The following is a 15,614-nucleotide window of genomic DNA, read 5'->3' as shown; positions in this document are numbered from 1 at the left end:
TCAGCTCAGGGTTAGTGCTCTACCATTTGAGTCACACCGCCACTTCCGGCTTTTTCTGCTTTTGTGGTGCTGAGGAATAGAACCCAGGGCCTCATGCATGCAAGGCAAGCACTGAGCCACATTCCCAGCCTTGAGTAGGGTAGCTTTTATTTTATTTTATTTTTCGTCTGCCATGGGGCTTGACTCTGGGCCTGGGCACTGTCCCTCAGCTCTTCAGCTCAAGGTTAGCGCACTACCACTTGAGTCACAGAGCCACTTCTGGTTTTCTGTTGGTTTGTTGGAGATAAGAGTCTCATGTACTTTCCTGCCCAACCTGGCTTTGAACTGCAATTCTCAGATCTCAGCCTCCTGAGTAGCTAGGATTACAGGCGTGAGACACCCGTGCCTGGCTTGGGTAGGGTAACTTTAAAGTAGGATCCAAGCAGGTAGCTACTTAGATTTGTCTCTAGAAAAGTTGCTCAGTATATTCTGCATCTTTGTCAGCTCCTTCAAAAACTTTATTAACAACACCAGGAGTCTGCAGGAAGAACTCAAACATCACCCAGGTCTATATGGGTTGCCTGGGATTTTCCTTCCCTTCCAGGAAGCTTGAATCTAGAATACGGAGGTGTTGGGCTTCAAAAAAATCTCTTTCTCTTTTTAAAATAATGAATCCAAGTCAGTCTTATCCACTGTATCACTCTCCTTTACAGCCTTATATAATAATTTTAACAAGTTACCTATGTGGAAGAAAACAACTTTCATCCTTATTTACTCTTTAGCCTTGCTCCCTTCTGCTGGTTACCCCCTCTCCCCAGAGAGAGCTAGTTCTACTTCCTGCCATTCTTTTTTTTTTTTTTAAAGTGTGTATTAGTTGCAAAATCTCTCTCTTAAATACTGAATCTAGATGCAGGCTTGAAAGTTTACCAGACTTTAAGCTCTTTAAGACTTTTTTAAAATCAAATTTCCATTCTCAACATTAACCAGCACTTTCCAGCTATTCCAGATATGTCTGTGGTGCAGTATCTGTTCATCAGGTAGAAAGAGTACATTTATAACTTGTAAAATGCAACCATAATCTGAAAAGTCATTTTGTATATTGTAAGAAAAGGAAAGGAGCTGAAAGGCCTAAATTCAGCAGACCAACAGGTTTTACTTGGGAAGGGTAATGAAGTCTTCTTTAGCTGGCTGAAGGGGAAATGGTGTACCTCCCTTTAAATATTAGGCAGAAAAAGTGAAGTCAGGTTGGGCAGCTGGAGCAGGAGTGGGTGAGCAGTGTTGTTTTTACTGAGGAGTTTCAGGGCTTCGCAGCATCTGTGTCTGCCAGGGGTGTCAGCGTCAGGCTGCCCTTGGTCTTAGGCTCTCTTCCAAAACTCCCAGGTGCCTTTCTTCAGGGGTCAGGGGAGGGGGACGATACAGCAAGGAGAGTTCTAAGATATGGCTGTCAGGGGAAAGGTGAGTACTTTAGTTTAAGTCATTTTCCATCATATGTCACTGACCTGAACTCTTTCTGTATATTTCTTCAAATCATTCGCCTGTCTCTTGGCTTTAAGAACTATGAAGACGGCAGTTGGGCAAGCCATACTACAAATGCGTATTTGAACGTCCTGACTTAAATGGGAAAAGCTCAGCAGTTCCTCCCCCTCCTTCCATGGCCTACCCTCCCACCCCTCCTCCTGAATGAATTATTACTTTCTAACTAAAAAAATAAAATTGTTCTTAAGTTCTTAGTGAGATTAACAGTCTTGATATTACCATACTGATGTTCAGGTAACCCTTATTTGACTTAGTAATAGCCTCAAAGTGCAAGAGTAGCATTGCAGAGGAGGCAATCAGGGCATACATGTGGAAGGGTCGGTTCAACCTGGTGCTCTGTGACACACTGCAAGAATATTGGGAAAAACAATAGGTGTCTCACCTGTGATCCTGAGACCTGGGGTATTATGGTTCAAAAGCCAACTTGGGCAGAAAAGTCTGTAAGACTCTTCCAGTTAACCAGCCAAATTCTGGCTTGAAGTGGTAGAGTGCCACCTATTAGCAAGAAAGCCAAATAAGAGTGTGAGTTCAAATCCTAGTACTAGAATCAAAGGAAAAAAAATAAAAATCAAAGAAAAGAAAAGAAGGAACAGTATCTAGAGGGCTTGTACTATCCCCACTTTTAGGCATCTCTTGGAATCTTAGGGCATGGCATTATGGAAACAGGGGACTACTGTGAAATGTATAAAGAATTAAGAATTCTGTATATAATGTAGAACATATAGAACAGGACTGTAAACTATGCACTAAGAAAATTGAAAATAAACTAAAATATCCACAGTGCTTCTAGGTAATTTTATAACTACTTTTCCATGTACTTCAAAATCTTTGTTATGTTATTTTATAGAAATCACTGAAAGAAGCAATATACAATGAGTAAAAGAATTACTTTGTAAGATAAAACAACCTAAGGTGTAGTTAATGCCTGCCTATATAGATTTGAGAACAATTGTATTTTTAAAAAAGGTTCCTTGAGTAATGAATTCATTAATTTTGTGGAGACACATTCTATAATCCAGAAAGGGAAAACTTAAGAAAAATAATATTGGGGCTGGGAAGGTGGCTCAGTGGTAGAGTGCTTGCCTTGCATGCATGAGGCCCTGGGTTCGATTCCTCAGCACCACATAAGCAAAAAGAAAAAAGCCGGAAGTGGCGTTGTGGCTCAAGTGGTAGGGCGTTAGCCTTGAGCTGAAGAGCTGAGGGACAGCCCCCAAGCCCAGAGTTCAGGTCCCACGACTGGAACCAAAAAAAAACAAAAAAAAAAATTATTTATTTATTAGTTGCCCAAGGGAAGGGACATTAAGGTAGCATGAATAGATACTACTTTTCCTTTATATTTAATAATAATGTTTTACTTGTCAGTGTTTGCTGAGGATTAATATACATAGTATTCATGATAGGATACAAATTTTACTTTAGGCTTTGCATATTTTAAATAGTCCTTGCACCAGCACTGTGAGATCATTGGTACCATCCCCATTTTGTAGATGGGTTACATGAAGTTCAAAGAGGTTATGTAATTTGCATGAGGGGGTTGGATTTGGACTTTTACTCTCACATCATGTTAATCTTCTAAAGAGGAATGTTCATTTTCTTGGGGTGTTGGTGAAGGAATAACATCAGGTTTGATAATTTACCTTGTTAGCTAATCTCCCAGACTGTTGCATCCATTTACTTTCTTCTTTTGCTGAACAAGGAAAACTTGGTATTGTCCTGATTTGATCTCGTAGTCAGTGGGAAACTGGGAAGCATGGCTTAGAATGGTGACAGTGCTCTCACTAGGCAGATATACTTTTGTTTTATACATCTACTTTTATATAATCACATTGGATAGTAATTAAAACTTGAATTTAAGCAATGTTCTGTTGGCATTTACCCATACTAGACTGTTAAGATTTCCATCTGTCCTCTTGATTTTAAACTCACTGGGCGTTTTCAGTTTCCTCGTTAACTGGAGTTAGCAGTATTCAACACAACTGATATACTTTCTTCGGGGTCTATTACACAAACAGTCGTCAAGACTTAGTCCTAGGTCCATTTATGTATTTGAAACAGGGTCTTCTTGTATTGCCTAGGCTGGTATCAAACTCGGGAGCCTAAGTGATAAGCTTGGCTTCTAAAGTGCATAGATTATGCAGGCCATACCACCAGCTAGGTGAAACTCTAAGAAAAGGATTGTTTAAAGCCTGAAGGATTAATGTGGTACATGCTAGTGTAGCTATTCTGGAGGTGGACCTTTAGTGGATCATTGATCTAGGCCAGCATAGGCAAAAAGTTAATGAGATCTCATCTGGACTAACAAGCCAGCCCCTGGCAAAAACAGAAGAGTTATCAGAAAAGTCACTAATGGGAAAAGGATGGGGGAGAGGAGCTAGATAGGTGGCGGAGCCCCTCCCTAGCGAGTGGGAGCCCTTCGTTCAAACCCCAGTATCACTTAGCAGGCAAAACAGTTTTTCCATTTTACCTTCTCACGAATGACACTAGCAAGGGAGCTGCGATTCCTAATAGCCATGAAACCAAATGCTTATCAGGTTTAGAAGATTGTAGCTTTTAGATGCACTGCAGATTCATCTTTTTCCGTTTTAGTCAAGAGGAGCATAATTTTTCATCTAGTGTTTTGAATAGCCCCCTAAAGGCCCTTTCTTGCCCACCCATCCTCATTTCAGTCCAGTTGGTAGCAGAGGGGTTATCTTTTTAAAAAGAAAACCAGTAAGTGCTTGTTGAATGTGCTATTGGAATAATAACTTTTTTTTCCCGTGCCTGACCTGGGGCTTGAACTCACTGTCCTTGAGCTTTTTTTCCCCTTCCAAGAGTAGTGCTTTACCACTGGCTTTTAAAGGTAGTTAAGAGTCTTATAGATTTTCCTGCCCTACCTGGCTTCAAACTGTGATCTTCAGATCTCAGCTTGCAGAGTAGGATTATAGGCAAGAGCCACTGGCTCCCAGCTAATAACTAACTTTTATATGTATCTTAGGTATAAGTCTATTCTTTTTAATAGCAGGTATACTCTTTTCATTAGCATGCACTTCTCCATCCTGACTTATCAAACTTCTTAAAAGGGCCCGAATAGCCACATTTAGAGATTTTCTGAAATCTCTGTTTTCTACATTTGTCTTTTTTTTTTTTTTTTTTTTTGGTCTTGGGGCCTGAACATTGGGTGCTGTCCCTCAGTTCTTCAGCTCAAGGCTAGCGCTCTACCACTTGAGCATAGCTCCACTTCTGGCTTTTTCTGCTTATGTGGTGCTGAGGAATGGAACCCTGGGCCTCATACATGCAAGACAAGCACTCTACCACTGAGCCACCCTTCCTAGCCCTACATTTGTCATTTCTACACCTAGTTTTGTCTGCCTGTCTTGAAGGTTTCTACTCTGGTCCTTTTCTCTTGATTATTTCGAGAATATATTTTGGGATGTCCATTTTTGTTCCTTGACTTTTACTACTGTCCATATCAGATTTAATAAATGGGGGGGGGGTAGAGTGGATTATGTAAGTTAGTGCCGAGATAATGGACACAGTGCAGGGTGCTGGGAACTCTGAAGGATGAAGTGTCTATAAACAGTCCAAAGGTCCAGCTAGTTTGTTGCTGTTTCAGAACATACGGATGTAGTATTGATAATGTTTTTCAAGAGAAACTGGAAATCTAGACTTTTCAATGTGAAATTTAAAATTTTTAGTGTAGACCGACAGTGATTTATTTTATTTTATTTTATTTATTTATTTTTTTTTTGGTCGGCCGTGGGGCTTGAACTCTGGGCCTGGGCTCTGTCCCTCAGCTCTTCAGCTCAAGGCGAGAGCTCTACCACTTGAGCCACAGTGCCACTTCCGGTTTTTCTGGTGGTTATTGGAGATAGGAGTCTCACGGTCTCTCCTGCCTGGGTTGGCTTTGAACCGCGATCCTCAGATCTCAGCCTCCTGAGTAGCTAGGATTACAGGCGTGAGCCACCAGCGCCCGGCTTTTTTTTTTTTTTTTTAAATCAAGGCTAATGTTCTATCACTTGAGCCACAGCACTACTTCAGGCTTTTGGTGGTTAATTGGAGATTAAGCATCTCAAGGACTTTCTTGTTCAGGCTAACTTAGAAATGTGATCCTCAGAGCTCAGCCTCCTGAGTAGCTAGGAGTACAGATGTGAGCTACTGGCCTTGGCCAGTACAAGTCTTTTTGAGTTTGCATACTTTTAACTTACTGTGATTCTGGCTTGGAGATTTGTGACTCCAGACCTGGTATTTCGTTAAATTTCAGGCTCATTGCATTGTGTTCTGGACTCTGCAGGATTCCTGTGTCCCACAGGAATTGCATAGACCATGATTATCCTCCTGAGGCTCAAATGAATATTAGGAAATAGTTTTAATTTTGGACTCAGACAGCTGGATGCTTAAGCCCTGATTCTGACACCTACTAGATCACTAAGCCAGTCACTTTATTTCTGTACACTGCTGTTTGCTTGCATGTAAAATGAAAGTGTTTACCTTGTTGACCTATTCCTGCACATAGAAGCCAAATACTGTCAGCTGTCCACCGTTATTTCTGTTTTTGGACTGTTATCCCACTTAAGAGTGCTGAAGAGTCATTCCAGACTGCTGGGTCATTTTTCCTTTTCAGATCTAACTAGTAGTTACCTGGTCCCATGACCCTGTCTCTTGACTACAGTTACCTTGGTTGGAGACTTAACAGCCATTGCCTGTAGTTGGTTCTTTATTCACCAGTGATCACACCAAACTTACCTCTAAATAAGCATATTTTCTCTGCAAATGTTCTTTTATTGCTCCATACTCTTTCTCTGTATTTAGTGCGTAAGGAATATAGATGGTGCTTAGAGCTTAGCCTGCTCTCTGTTGTTTCTCCCTCCAGTCATCCTTCCCTCTGTTCTGCTCTTTTTGTAGTGCCGCCTATAGCGTTAACAGCACCATTTCTGACTTCCATATTCTCTCATGAGGTCAGAGTTAGATAGCCCCCTTTTTGTGCAGTCATAGACCTGTGAATAAATTTGTCATACCATTCTTTTTTTGGCGGGGAGGGTGGGAGTTGGCCTGAACTCTGGGACTGGGCACTGTCCCTCAGCTCTTCAGCTCAAGGCTAAAGCCACAGTACCATTTTCGGCTTTTTCTGCTTATGTGGTGCTGAGGAATCGAACCCAGGGCCTCATGCATGCAAGGCAAGCGCTCTACCACTGAGCCACCTTCCCAGCCCCTGTCATATCATTTTTCACAACTTTTTGCAATAGTCTTTTTTTTCCCACTAAGCTTCTTGAAGGCAGATAGCATATATTTTGAATAATTATATGAAGGATTTAAGATTAGAACTGGCAAACTATGAGTTTTGAGCTACTTGCAGAATGGGTAAATCATATTATTTCTGCAGAGATTGCAAATATAAAAAAAATAGGCTTAATTACAGGCCTTCCCCCCTGTCTCTGGTACTGGGGCTTGAACTCAGGGTCTTGTACTCTCATTGATCTCTTTTGCTTAAGGCTGGAGCTCTACCACTTGAGCCATGACTTCACTTTTGGCTTTTTGCTGGTTATTGCTGATTTGTCTGCCTGAGCTGGCTTGAAAGTGCAATTCTTAGATCGTAGACTCCTGAGGAAATAGGAATTTAGGCATGAGCCTCCAACACTACACATAGTTGCAGTTTTATGGCCTTTTAAAATACTCAAAATTCTCTTCCTTTGTTTAAAGAAGACTGTAGCTCTTTGGTTTTGGCAAGGGGGTGGTGGTGGTGCTACTCTTTGAACTTGGGGCCTCATGCTTGTATGCATGTACTCTACCAGTTGAGCTACATACCTTTTTGCTTTAGTTATTTTTCAGGTAAGGTCTCACTTTTTTTTTTTCCCCCAGTCAGTTATGGGACCTGAACTCAGGGCTTAAGGCTTGCACTCTGACTTTGAGCCACAGTACCACTTCTGGTTTTTGAGTGATTAATTAGTGATAAGAGTCTCAAGGGACTTTTCTTCCTGGGCTAGCTTTGAACCATGACCCTCAGATCTCAGCTTTTCCTGAGTAGCTAGGATGACAGGTGAGAGTCATCAGCACCTGCCTGGGGTCTCATTTTTTACCCAAGCTTTCCTAGACCTTGATCTTCTTACCTGAACCCCCCCGTGTAGCAGGGATTACAAGTGTATACCACCGTGCCTGGGTTTTTGATCAAGATGAGATCTTGTAAACTTTTTGCCCAGGCTGACCTTCCAAATAGCTGGGATTACAGGTATGAGCTATTGTGCCTGGCTTTTAAAAAAAAAAAAAATATGTGTCAGTATTTATGCTCTTTAGAACAAAGTAAGTTGCACTTGTATACTTGATATAATTTACAAATTATTATTGCCTTCTAGGGCTGTAGTTTCTATAAAGTTGTTGTTATTGTTGTTGTTTTAAACTGCAGACCACTTAGGCTCATACTTTCTTGCTTTCTTCCTATTAAATGCCAGGCTGTCTTGAATTTCCTTTCCTCTTTCCCTCCAGCTCCAATTTGTAGCAAGGTTTCTCATACTCCATAGTGTCAATACTCTGGGCCAGGTAATTCGTTGTCCTAGATGGTAGTAGCATTCTTTGCCTCCATCCATTGAGTAGCACTCACTATGTTTGACAGCTGAAAATGTCAGCAGACACTGCCAAATTTCTCTTTTGGGTAGAAATTCCCCTGGTTAAGAACTACTTGATTGTGAATGTTCCTATCTTATAAACATTTGTCTGTGAGATTTTTTTTTTTTTCAGCAGTGGTCAGTTTTTCCCATTTAAAAATAAAGCTTATTAGCACTAGGTGCCAGTGGCTCATGTCTATAATCCTAGCTACGTAGGAAGCTCAGAGAATCTGGTTTGGAAGCTAGCCTGGGCAGGAAAGTCCATAAAACTCTTATTTTCATTTACCACCCAAAAAAAAAAAAAAAAAGCCAGACATAGAACTGTGGGTCAAGTGGTAGAGTGCTATCCTTGAGCAAAAAAGCTTCAGGACAGTGCCCAGGTCCTGAGTTCAAGCCTCAGGACTGTAGTATGCAAGTACAAATGTCCACACACCTACACACACTCTTAGATTTCCCCAGTACACGGCTCCTCTTAGACTCATTTTCTTTTTCTTTTTTTTTTTTTTTTCTGATCTTCTTTTTTAGCATGAATAGCTCCAATGTCCTAACTCCTTTTTTCTTATTTTACCCGTGATGCAATGGGAAAATTTTTTTAAATCAAGTCTACTACCATCTTTTATATCCTATGATCTCAGAAGTTGAATGGGGACCACCACCTAGTCACCCACCCGTCATCAAGACTTCAGCTCTACCCCTCCGCCACCTCTGCTCACTGCCCCCAACAGCGTTTATTCTTTCACATAACTGTCTAGAATATACCTTGAGCTTTATTCTCACAGGTATTTGTTTACTGAATTTCAAATCTGGTCCTGTACTGCTTTATTTTTTACATTATAGTCTGTCTCTCTTTCTTTGTTTTTTTTTGGGGGGGGGGGGCGGGTGGGGAGACTGGTCCTGGGGCTTGAATTCTGGTCCTTGAACTCTGGTCCTGGGTGCCGTCCCTGAGCTACTTTGGCTCAAGGCTAGCTCACTACCACTTGAGTCATAGTGCCACTTCCAGCTTTTTCTAAGTAGTTTATTGGAGGTAAGAGTCTCACGGACTTTCTTGCCCAGGCTGGTTTCGAATCGCAATTCTCAGATCTCAGCTTCCCTGAGTAGTAGCTAAAGATTACAGGAATGAACCACCAGTGCCTGGTTATAGGTTTTCTTGAACAAGGCTTGTTCCCATCTAGATCTTAATCATGATTTCTGAGATCTGAGCATATGTAATTTGAAAGGCTTACTGAGTGGTTTTTTAAAAGAGAATTATTTCAGAACCGTTTCATTCCTCTTAGGAATTCAAGGCTAGCTCTCTACCTCTTAAGGCACAGTGCCACTTTCAGCTTTTTCTGAGTAGTTTATTGGAGATGAGAGTCTCACAGACTTTCTTGCCTGGGCTGGCTTTGAACCACGATCTTCAGATCTCAGCCTCCTGAATAGCTAGGATTATAGGCATGAGCCACCAGCGCCTAGCAACACTTAGTATATTTTTGACAAAACTTTTTGATGTGGTCCTTGAATTTTTACCCAAAATATTGTGCCAAATGAAGGCCAACTTTGGGTTTTATTTTTAAAAACACTAACAACATTTACTTTGGGGGTTGGGCTCAAGGAGAAGTATGGGTACTCTAGGTTATTGGCTATTGATGTGCATCTGTGGTAAATGGAATGTATAAACTGTTTTAAATGAATGTCTTGCAGGCATTTACAACAGCAGTGATGTAGCAGTGTCCTTCCCAAATGTCGTGTCTGGCTCCGGCTCCAGCACGCCTGTCTCCAGCTCTCACTTACCTCAGCAGTCTTCTGGGCATTTGCAGCAGGTGGGAGCGCTCTCCCCTTCAGCTGTGCCGCCTGCAGCCCCTGCTGCTGCCACAACTCAGGTAACTCACTGCAATTCTACATGGTAGCTGCATTTACATTTTTTATCCTCAACTGTACTAGATAGAGTTTGAACTCAGGGCCTCATACTTGCCAGGAAAATTCTGTAACCACTTGAGTCACCCTCCCTCTTTTGCCTTTTTTTTTTAGTTGTTTTTCAGGTGGAATCTATTTGCTTTTGTCCAGCACTGGCCTTGAACCGCAGTCCTCCTCCTGCCTCCTCTGGAATAGCTGGGGTCACAGGCACAGCAGTACCTCTAGCTTACTGAGTGATGTAGGTTGTCACTAATGTTTTGCCTAGGAACTGGCCTGGAAATTCATTCTAGTAGTTGGGATTACAGGCATGAGCCACTGTGCTTGGCCTGAGTTGTCGTTTTTATTTTTATAGTCTGGTTGGAGGAAGAAACATGAAATAGAGCTTTCTGTAGGAGTTTGTGAAATAGCTTAGCTGGTACTAACATGCTAGTGAAAATAAGAGACTTGTTTACATGATTTTTAGTTTTTTGGTTTTTTTTGGGTCCGGTCGTGGAGCCTGAACTCTGGGCCTGGGCGCTGTCCCTCAGCTCTTCAGCTCAAGGCTAGCGCTCTACCACTTGAGCCACAGCGCCACTTCCGGCTTTTTGTTTTTGTTTATGTGGTGCTGAGGAATCGAACCCAGCGCCTCAGATATGCAAGGCAAACGTTCTACCACTGAGCCACCTTCCCAGCCCTTTACATGACTTTTAGGAGAAGAGGACAGTGAGTATGTGGGTACCATCCAGTTCTTTGCAGCTTCTGCATTCCTCAAATTGTCCCGATGATTAAAATCATAATTTCAAGAGAGCAAAAGTTGGATTCTCAAAGCATGCACTAATTTTTGCACTTTTGTGCTTTTTAAATTAAAAAAAAAAAACACATAAAAATTTGAAGTTAAATCTTTAGAACCAGCACAGGAGGAGGTATGGTTTCTCTCCTAGTGGCAGATACCACGTGTTCATAAATACTACAATTAATGTGAATAAATAGGCTCTTTCATTATCGTTTTTTACTTCAGTTTAGATCTATAGCTTGATAAGATAATCTATTCCATAGGAATGTTTTAAAAGCAAGAGTGAAGTAGGAAAAAGAAAATTCTGAATTCTATGAACAGGACAGTAAATGGGCAAAGGTATTATATCCTTCCTTCCCTCCCTCTTTCTGTCCTCTTTCTCCAAAGAAAATAACTTAAGATTCCCTAAGAGTGTATTTTAAAAATTTATTTGAAATTGTTTCCAATGCCGTGTTTATCTCTCCAATGATTTGTACTAGTGACTAATTAAATTAATTAGGTGGTTGTTTGTAATTTGCTGTAAGTTTGAACTTTGCAGCTGGGGATAGAGCTCAATACTAAACATAGCGCCTAGAGTATGCGAGATCCTGGATTCCATTTTTTAGCACCACAAAACAGAAACAACAAAAAAATGTTCACGTATACATAACTTCTGATGTCTGAGGCTTTACATGCATCTTTTTCGACATCACAGCACAGCATCAGGTTATTTTTAATTCATGTGTGTTAGTGATGCAGCGCAATCACTGTTGTAACTGAGCTACATCTTAGAATAAATGATAGATAGTGCCGCCCAGCAAATCTATGGAGTGATTAGCAATAGAACAGCATCTTTGAGATGAAAATTTAACTATTTGATGAACCTCTCAACCTAAATTAGGGGAATTTGATTATTTTGGGAAGGTTTTACTTGAGTTTATACCAGTAGAAAAATGAAGTGTTGACATAGTAATTTGGGATTAGAGTGAAAGAATAAATGAAAGAATAACTGAATAGTATTACCCCTTTTTATCACAAATAGTATGATCTCTGTGGGTTTTTGTTGTTGTTGTTGTTGGTTTGTTTTGTTTTTTTTTTTTTGGTTGGTTGCAGGGCTTGAATTCTGGGCCTGGGCTCTGTCCCTTAGCTCTTCAGCTCAAGGCTAGCTTGAGCCACTTGAGCCACAGCATCACTTCGGGTTTTCTGAGTGGTTTATTGGAGATAAGTCTGACAGACTTTTTCTGCCCAGGCTAGCTTTGAACTTCGATCCTCAGATCTCAGCCTCCTGAGTAGCTAGGATTACAGGTGTGAGCCACTGGCACCTGGCTTTGATCTCTTTTTTAAATATGTAGCTATGTGCTTTTTGGAAGCTTGATATTCTTGTACCACTTCTCATACACAACTTCAGAGTGTATTTTCTTTTCTGTCTTTATAAAATTCCATTTTAATTATTCTGGTTAATTCCAGGCTGAATTAAGCAAAAATCTAATTTCTTCTTATTCATTATGTTTGTCGGTTTAGGGATTGGCACTAGGGAGAGGTGGATGGGAGAAGTGGTTGTAAAGGGAAATTTATAGCTATAGGGAAAATTCCATCTAACATGTGATTCAGCTGAAGAACAAAGAAATCAGAATTGCAAGTAATCTAGGATTCAGTCCAATTAAAATCTTTACTTTGTATCCCCTTTCTATGTTTGGGTAAGATGGGTCTTTTATAAATAGGATGATCCAGTTAGATTCAAATGCTGCATTCTGAGATGACTGCATCTGCGTTTCTGTTTGGCAGTAAATGCTTCCTACCTTGAAGCTCAAGCTTATTTGGTCTGGTTTATCTGGTGCTGCTGTAGTCTCCAGGCAACTGAGGCACGCTGACCTCTCAGTTGAACTGACTGCAGAACTACTTCAATTTAGCTGCTTGAGACAATAGTAATTGAGTGTGAAAATGAAATATTCTACAAGTTGTGCAAGCAGAAGGATACAAAAATACTCTGGTAGAATTAGTAGAACTCTTACAATGAGTAATTGAATCTCGTGTGTGTGTGTGTGTGTGTGTGTGTGTGTGTGTGTGTGTGTGTGTAATTGAATCTCGTGTGTGTGTGTGTGTGTGTGTGTGTGTGTGTCGTGGGGCCTGAACTCTGGGCCTGGGCACTGTCCCTCAGCTCTTCAGCTCAAGATTAATGCTCTACCACTTGAGCAACAGTGCCACTTCGGCTTTTTCTGCTTATCTGGCTGAGGAATCGAACCCAGGGCCTCATGCATGCAAGGCAAGCACTCTCCCACTGATCCGCCCTCCCAGCCCCTCTTTTTGTTTTCAGTTACATCTGTTTTAACCCTTCTGTGGCTTGTTTGACTTCAAACCATATGGTCCATTATGGTTATAGGCAGTCATAGCATCCTGGCATTTTATTTAGATATGCTTTGTAAGTAGTTGATACATAAAATGAGACAAGTGTGGTAATATAAGTGGGCCAAAAGAAATGATCAGTGTTTGAAATGTAAGTCTAGAGCTCTTAGCATAGTTACTAAGAAAACCTTATGTTTGTGTAGCATGTGCAAAAGCTCTTGGTCCCCAGAAGGTGGAGGAAAAAAAATGAAAGAAAACCAAATGCAAATATGACTAAAGAATAAAAAATTAAATTTGAAATAACTTTGACAATGTTTCCCTGGAAAGTTTAGAGAAAGTGATCAATTTTAGTGTCTGGGCTGATGTTGGCAGCATGAAAATTCAGGGGTTCACTTTTACTCGTCTCAACCTTCACTGTAAGTAAAGTAGACAAACCTCCTGTTTGGCTTGTCTTATGTATTGAGACTGACTCTCTGGGAAGTTTGCAGGGAGGTAGAATCAAACCAAGAGTGGCTTGTTTTAAGCTTTTTTTAAAAAATTGGGGACAAACAGATGACAGTAACATTTGTAGAGAGGGAAGGAAATTGATTGTAACGCTTGTTTGAAAAACTTTTTGTAAAAATCTATTTGATCAGTTTTATATTCTTAAAATCTTTTTTTTGCTTTACATATTTCTTCCACAAACCATCCACATTGGGATTTATCAGAGCATTATTGAAAAAATAGAATGCCTGAGCATATGATTGTTAATGATGTTCTTATGGTAATTGTTGTTTTGCAAATGACTGATAGGGAGCCCACATTAGGATCTATCAGTAATACAATTACCATTATAGTTCTATAGTGTTACTTGAAGGTAGAACTCCTGTCCATACAATTGTTAATGATATGCTCTTCCATTGTTGGATCTTGAGTAGGAATGTAAATTGGGTTTTGTAGGAGTACTATTAATTTTTCATGTTTTCTTTCAAATCCCACTGTTTTCCACTTATTGTATTCTGTTTTGTCTTAGGAAGAATGTAAATACTTTCGTTTGAAGGGTGATTTATTAAATAGAAGAATTTAAAAGTGAATAATGAAAAATAACTGCATTGCTATTATATCTTGCATTTTGAGTTGTGCTTTGGATACTATCGTCATGCAGATGTTCTCATGCTTCCTTATTACAAGAATGAGTGTTTAAAAATCAGAATTAATTAACTTCCAGTGTATATAGGATATACAGATCTTTTAGTATTTTAAAGTACAGTTCAGTGACTGGAATTTTGCAGAGTCCTGATGTTTTCCCCTCAACCTCAAATATATTGTTTTCCAGTACTATAACTTGCATGCACAGTTTGGGAGATTGTCTTAGACATAGCCCTCTGTTTCTTTTCGGTTGATGACTGATAATGACTCTGATTCCATATGAGAAAACGCTTCAATTTCTTAGGCAGATTTAATTGACCTGGGCGAGGAGTGAGTGTTGGGAGAGGTAAAAGGGAGGATTTAGACTTGGTGAGATTGAAAATTTCATCTGTTTTGAATGCTTTCATAATGGCTTATAATTTTATAGAATTGACCTTTCTGAGAAAAATCAGTTTTGGTAACTTTGGTAATGTCACTTACTATTGGATGTTAAAAATGTTCATCAACAGTGCAAGGTCACATGTCTGGTAGGTGGGAAATCTGGAAGCTGTACTGTCCAGCTCTTTAGACCACAATGCCAGTTACTACAGTTGTGAATTTCTGTTTTGCTGAGAGGTGTTATTCTGAAAGACATTGCTGGGAATTGTACCATGTCCGTTTGTTACACAGTGTCAAGTAGCAGAAATTTTGAGTCAGAATTCTTTGTTTCCAGGGTGTTTGCTGCTTCCTGGTGTTTTCTTGGGTAGTCTGTTTTTGTGAGCTTCAACTTTTTTCATGTTTAAAACAGGAATATAATAAATACCTGTCCTTCCTGCTGTCCTGGTATGTTTTGAAGCACAAATACAGATCATAAAGTACGTTAGAATTAATGTAATTTCAGTTATTGCAGAAACACCTGGGTCTATAGTGAGAAAAGAAACGGTTCAGAACACGTCTTTAATTAAATAAATATAGTATGACTGTTTTCTGTGAAAACTCTTTAATTCTGTGCTAATGTAGATATATTAACTAGCCAATTTATGTTCAGCTGTGGATCAAAGTCTTTTCCAGTTTTAAAATTATGTCAGTAGCTTGTCTTTCTCATAGGAACCTAATTTGCCCCCGAACATAAGGGATACATTGATTAGATATTAGACAATTAAGAATCCTATTTAGAATTGGTTAGTTATTCTATACAGTCTTGCTGTCCAATCATGAGTGTTCAGTGATGTTTTAACTACACTTTAATCCCTCCTACTATTTTTTGGAAACTCAATTGTAGAACATTGCAGCATTAGCCTAAACAATGGTTTTGAATACATTAAGCTCCTAACAATTAGGGAGCAGTTTGGGGCATTGAATAATGTGGAATGATGCAATTGAACCTGACAGCTTCAACAGTCAGTCTACTCATGGGACCAGAAAGTTGT

The 15,614-nt window shown here is 40.0% G+C and overlaps 1 protein-coding gene across 14 annotated transcripts in view; it reads left to right on the top strand.

Annotated features, from left to right (window-relative positions):
- Mllt10 (MLLT10 histone lysine methyltransferase DOT1L cofactor) overlaps positions 1-15,614 on the top strand; it is a 160,062-nt gene that overhangs the window by 119,819 nt on the left and 24,629 nt on the right. For all 14 annotated transcript variants that reach the window (XM_042686311.1, XM_042686312.1, XM_042686310.1 and 11 more), the window contains one exon: positions 9,771-9,949. In XM_042686311.1, the coding sequence (XP_042542245.1) occupies positions 9,771-9,949 (179 nt within the window). The remainder of the gene's footprint in view (positions 1-9,770; positions 9,950-15,614) is intronic.

The sequence above is a fragment of the Dipodomys spectabilis genome, unplaced genomic scaffold (genome assembly GCF_019054845.1).
Source record: "Dipodomys spectabilis isolate Male_0828 unplaced genomic scaffold, ASM1905484v1 ptg000096l, whole genome shotgun sequence".
NCBI classification, from domain to species: Eukaryota; Metazoa; Chordata; class Mammalia; order Rodentia; family Heteromyidae; genus Dipodomys; species Dipodomys spectabilis.
The sequence above is the reverse complement of the archived record's forward strand: the minus strand, read 5'-3'. Positions and strand labels throughout refer to the sequence as shown.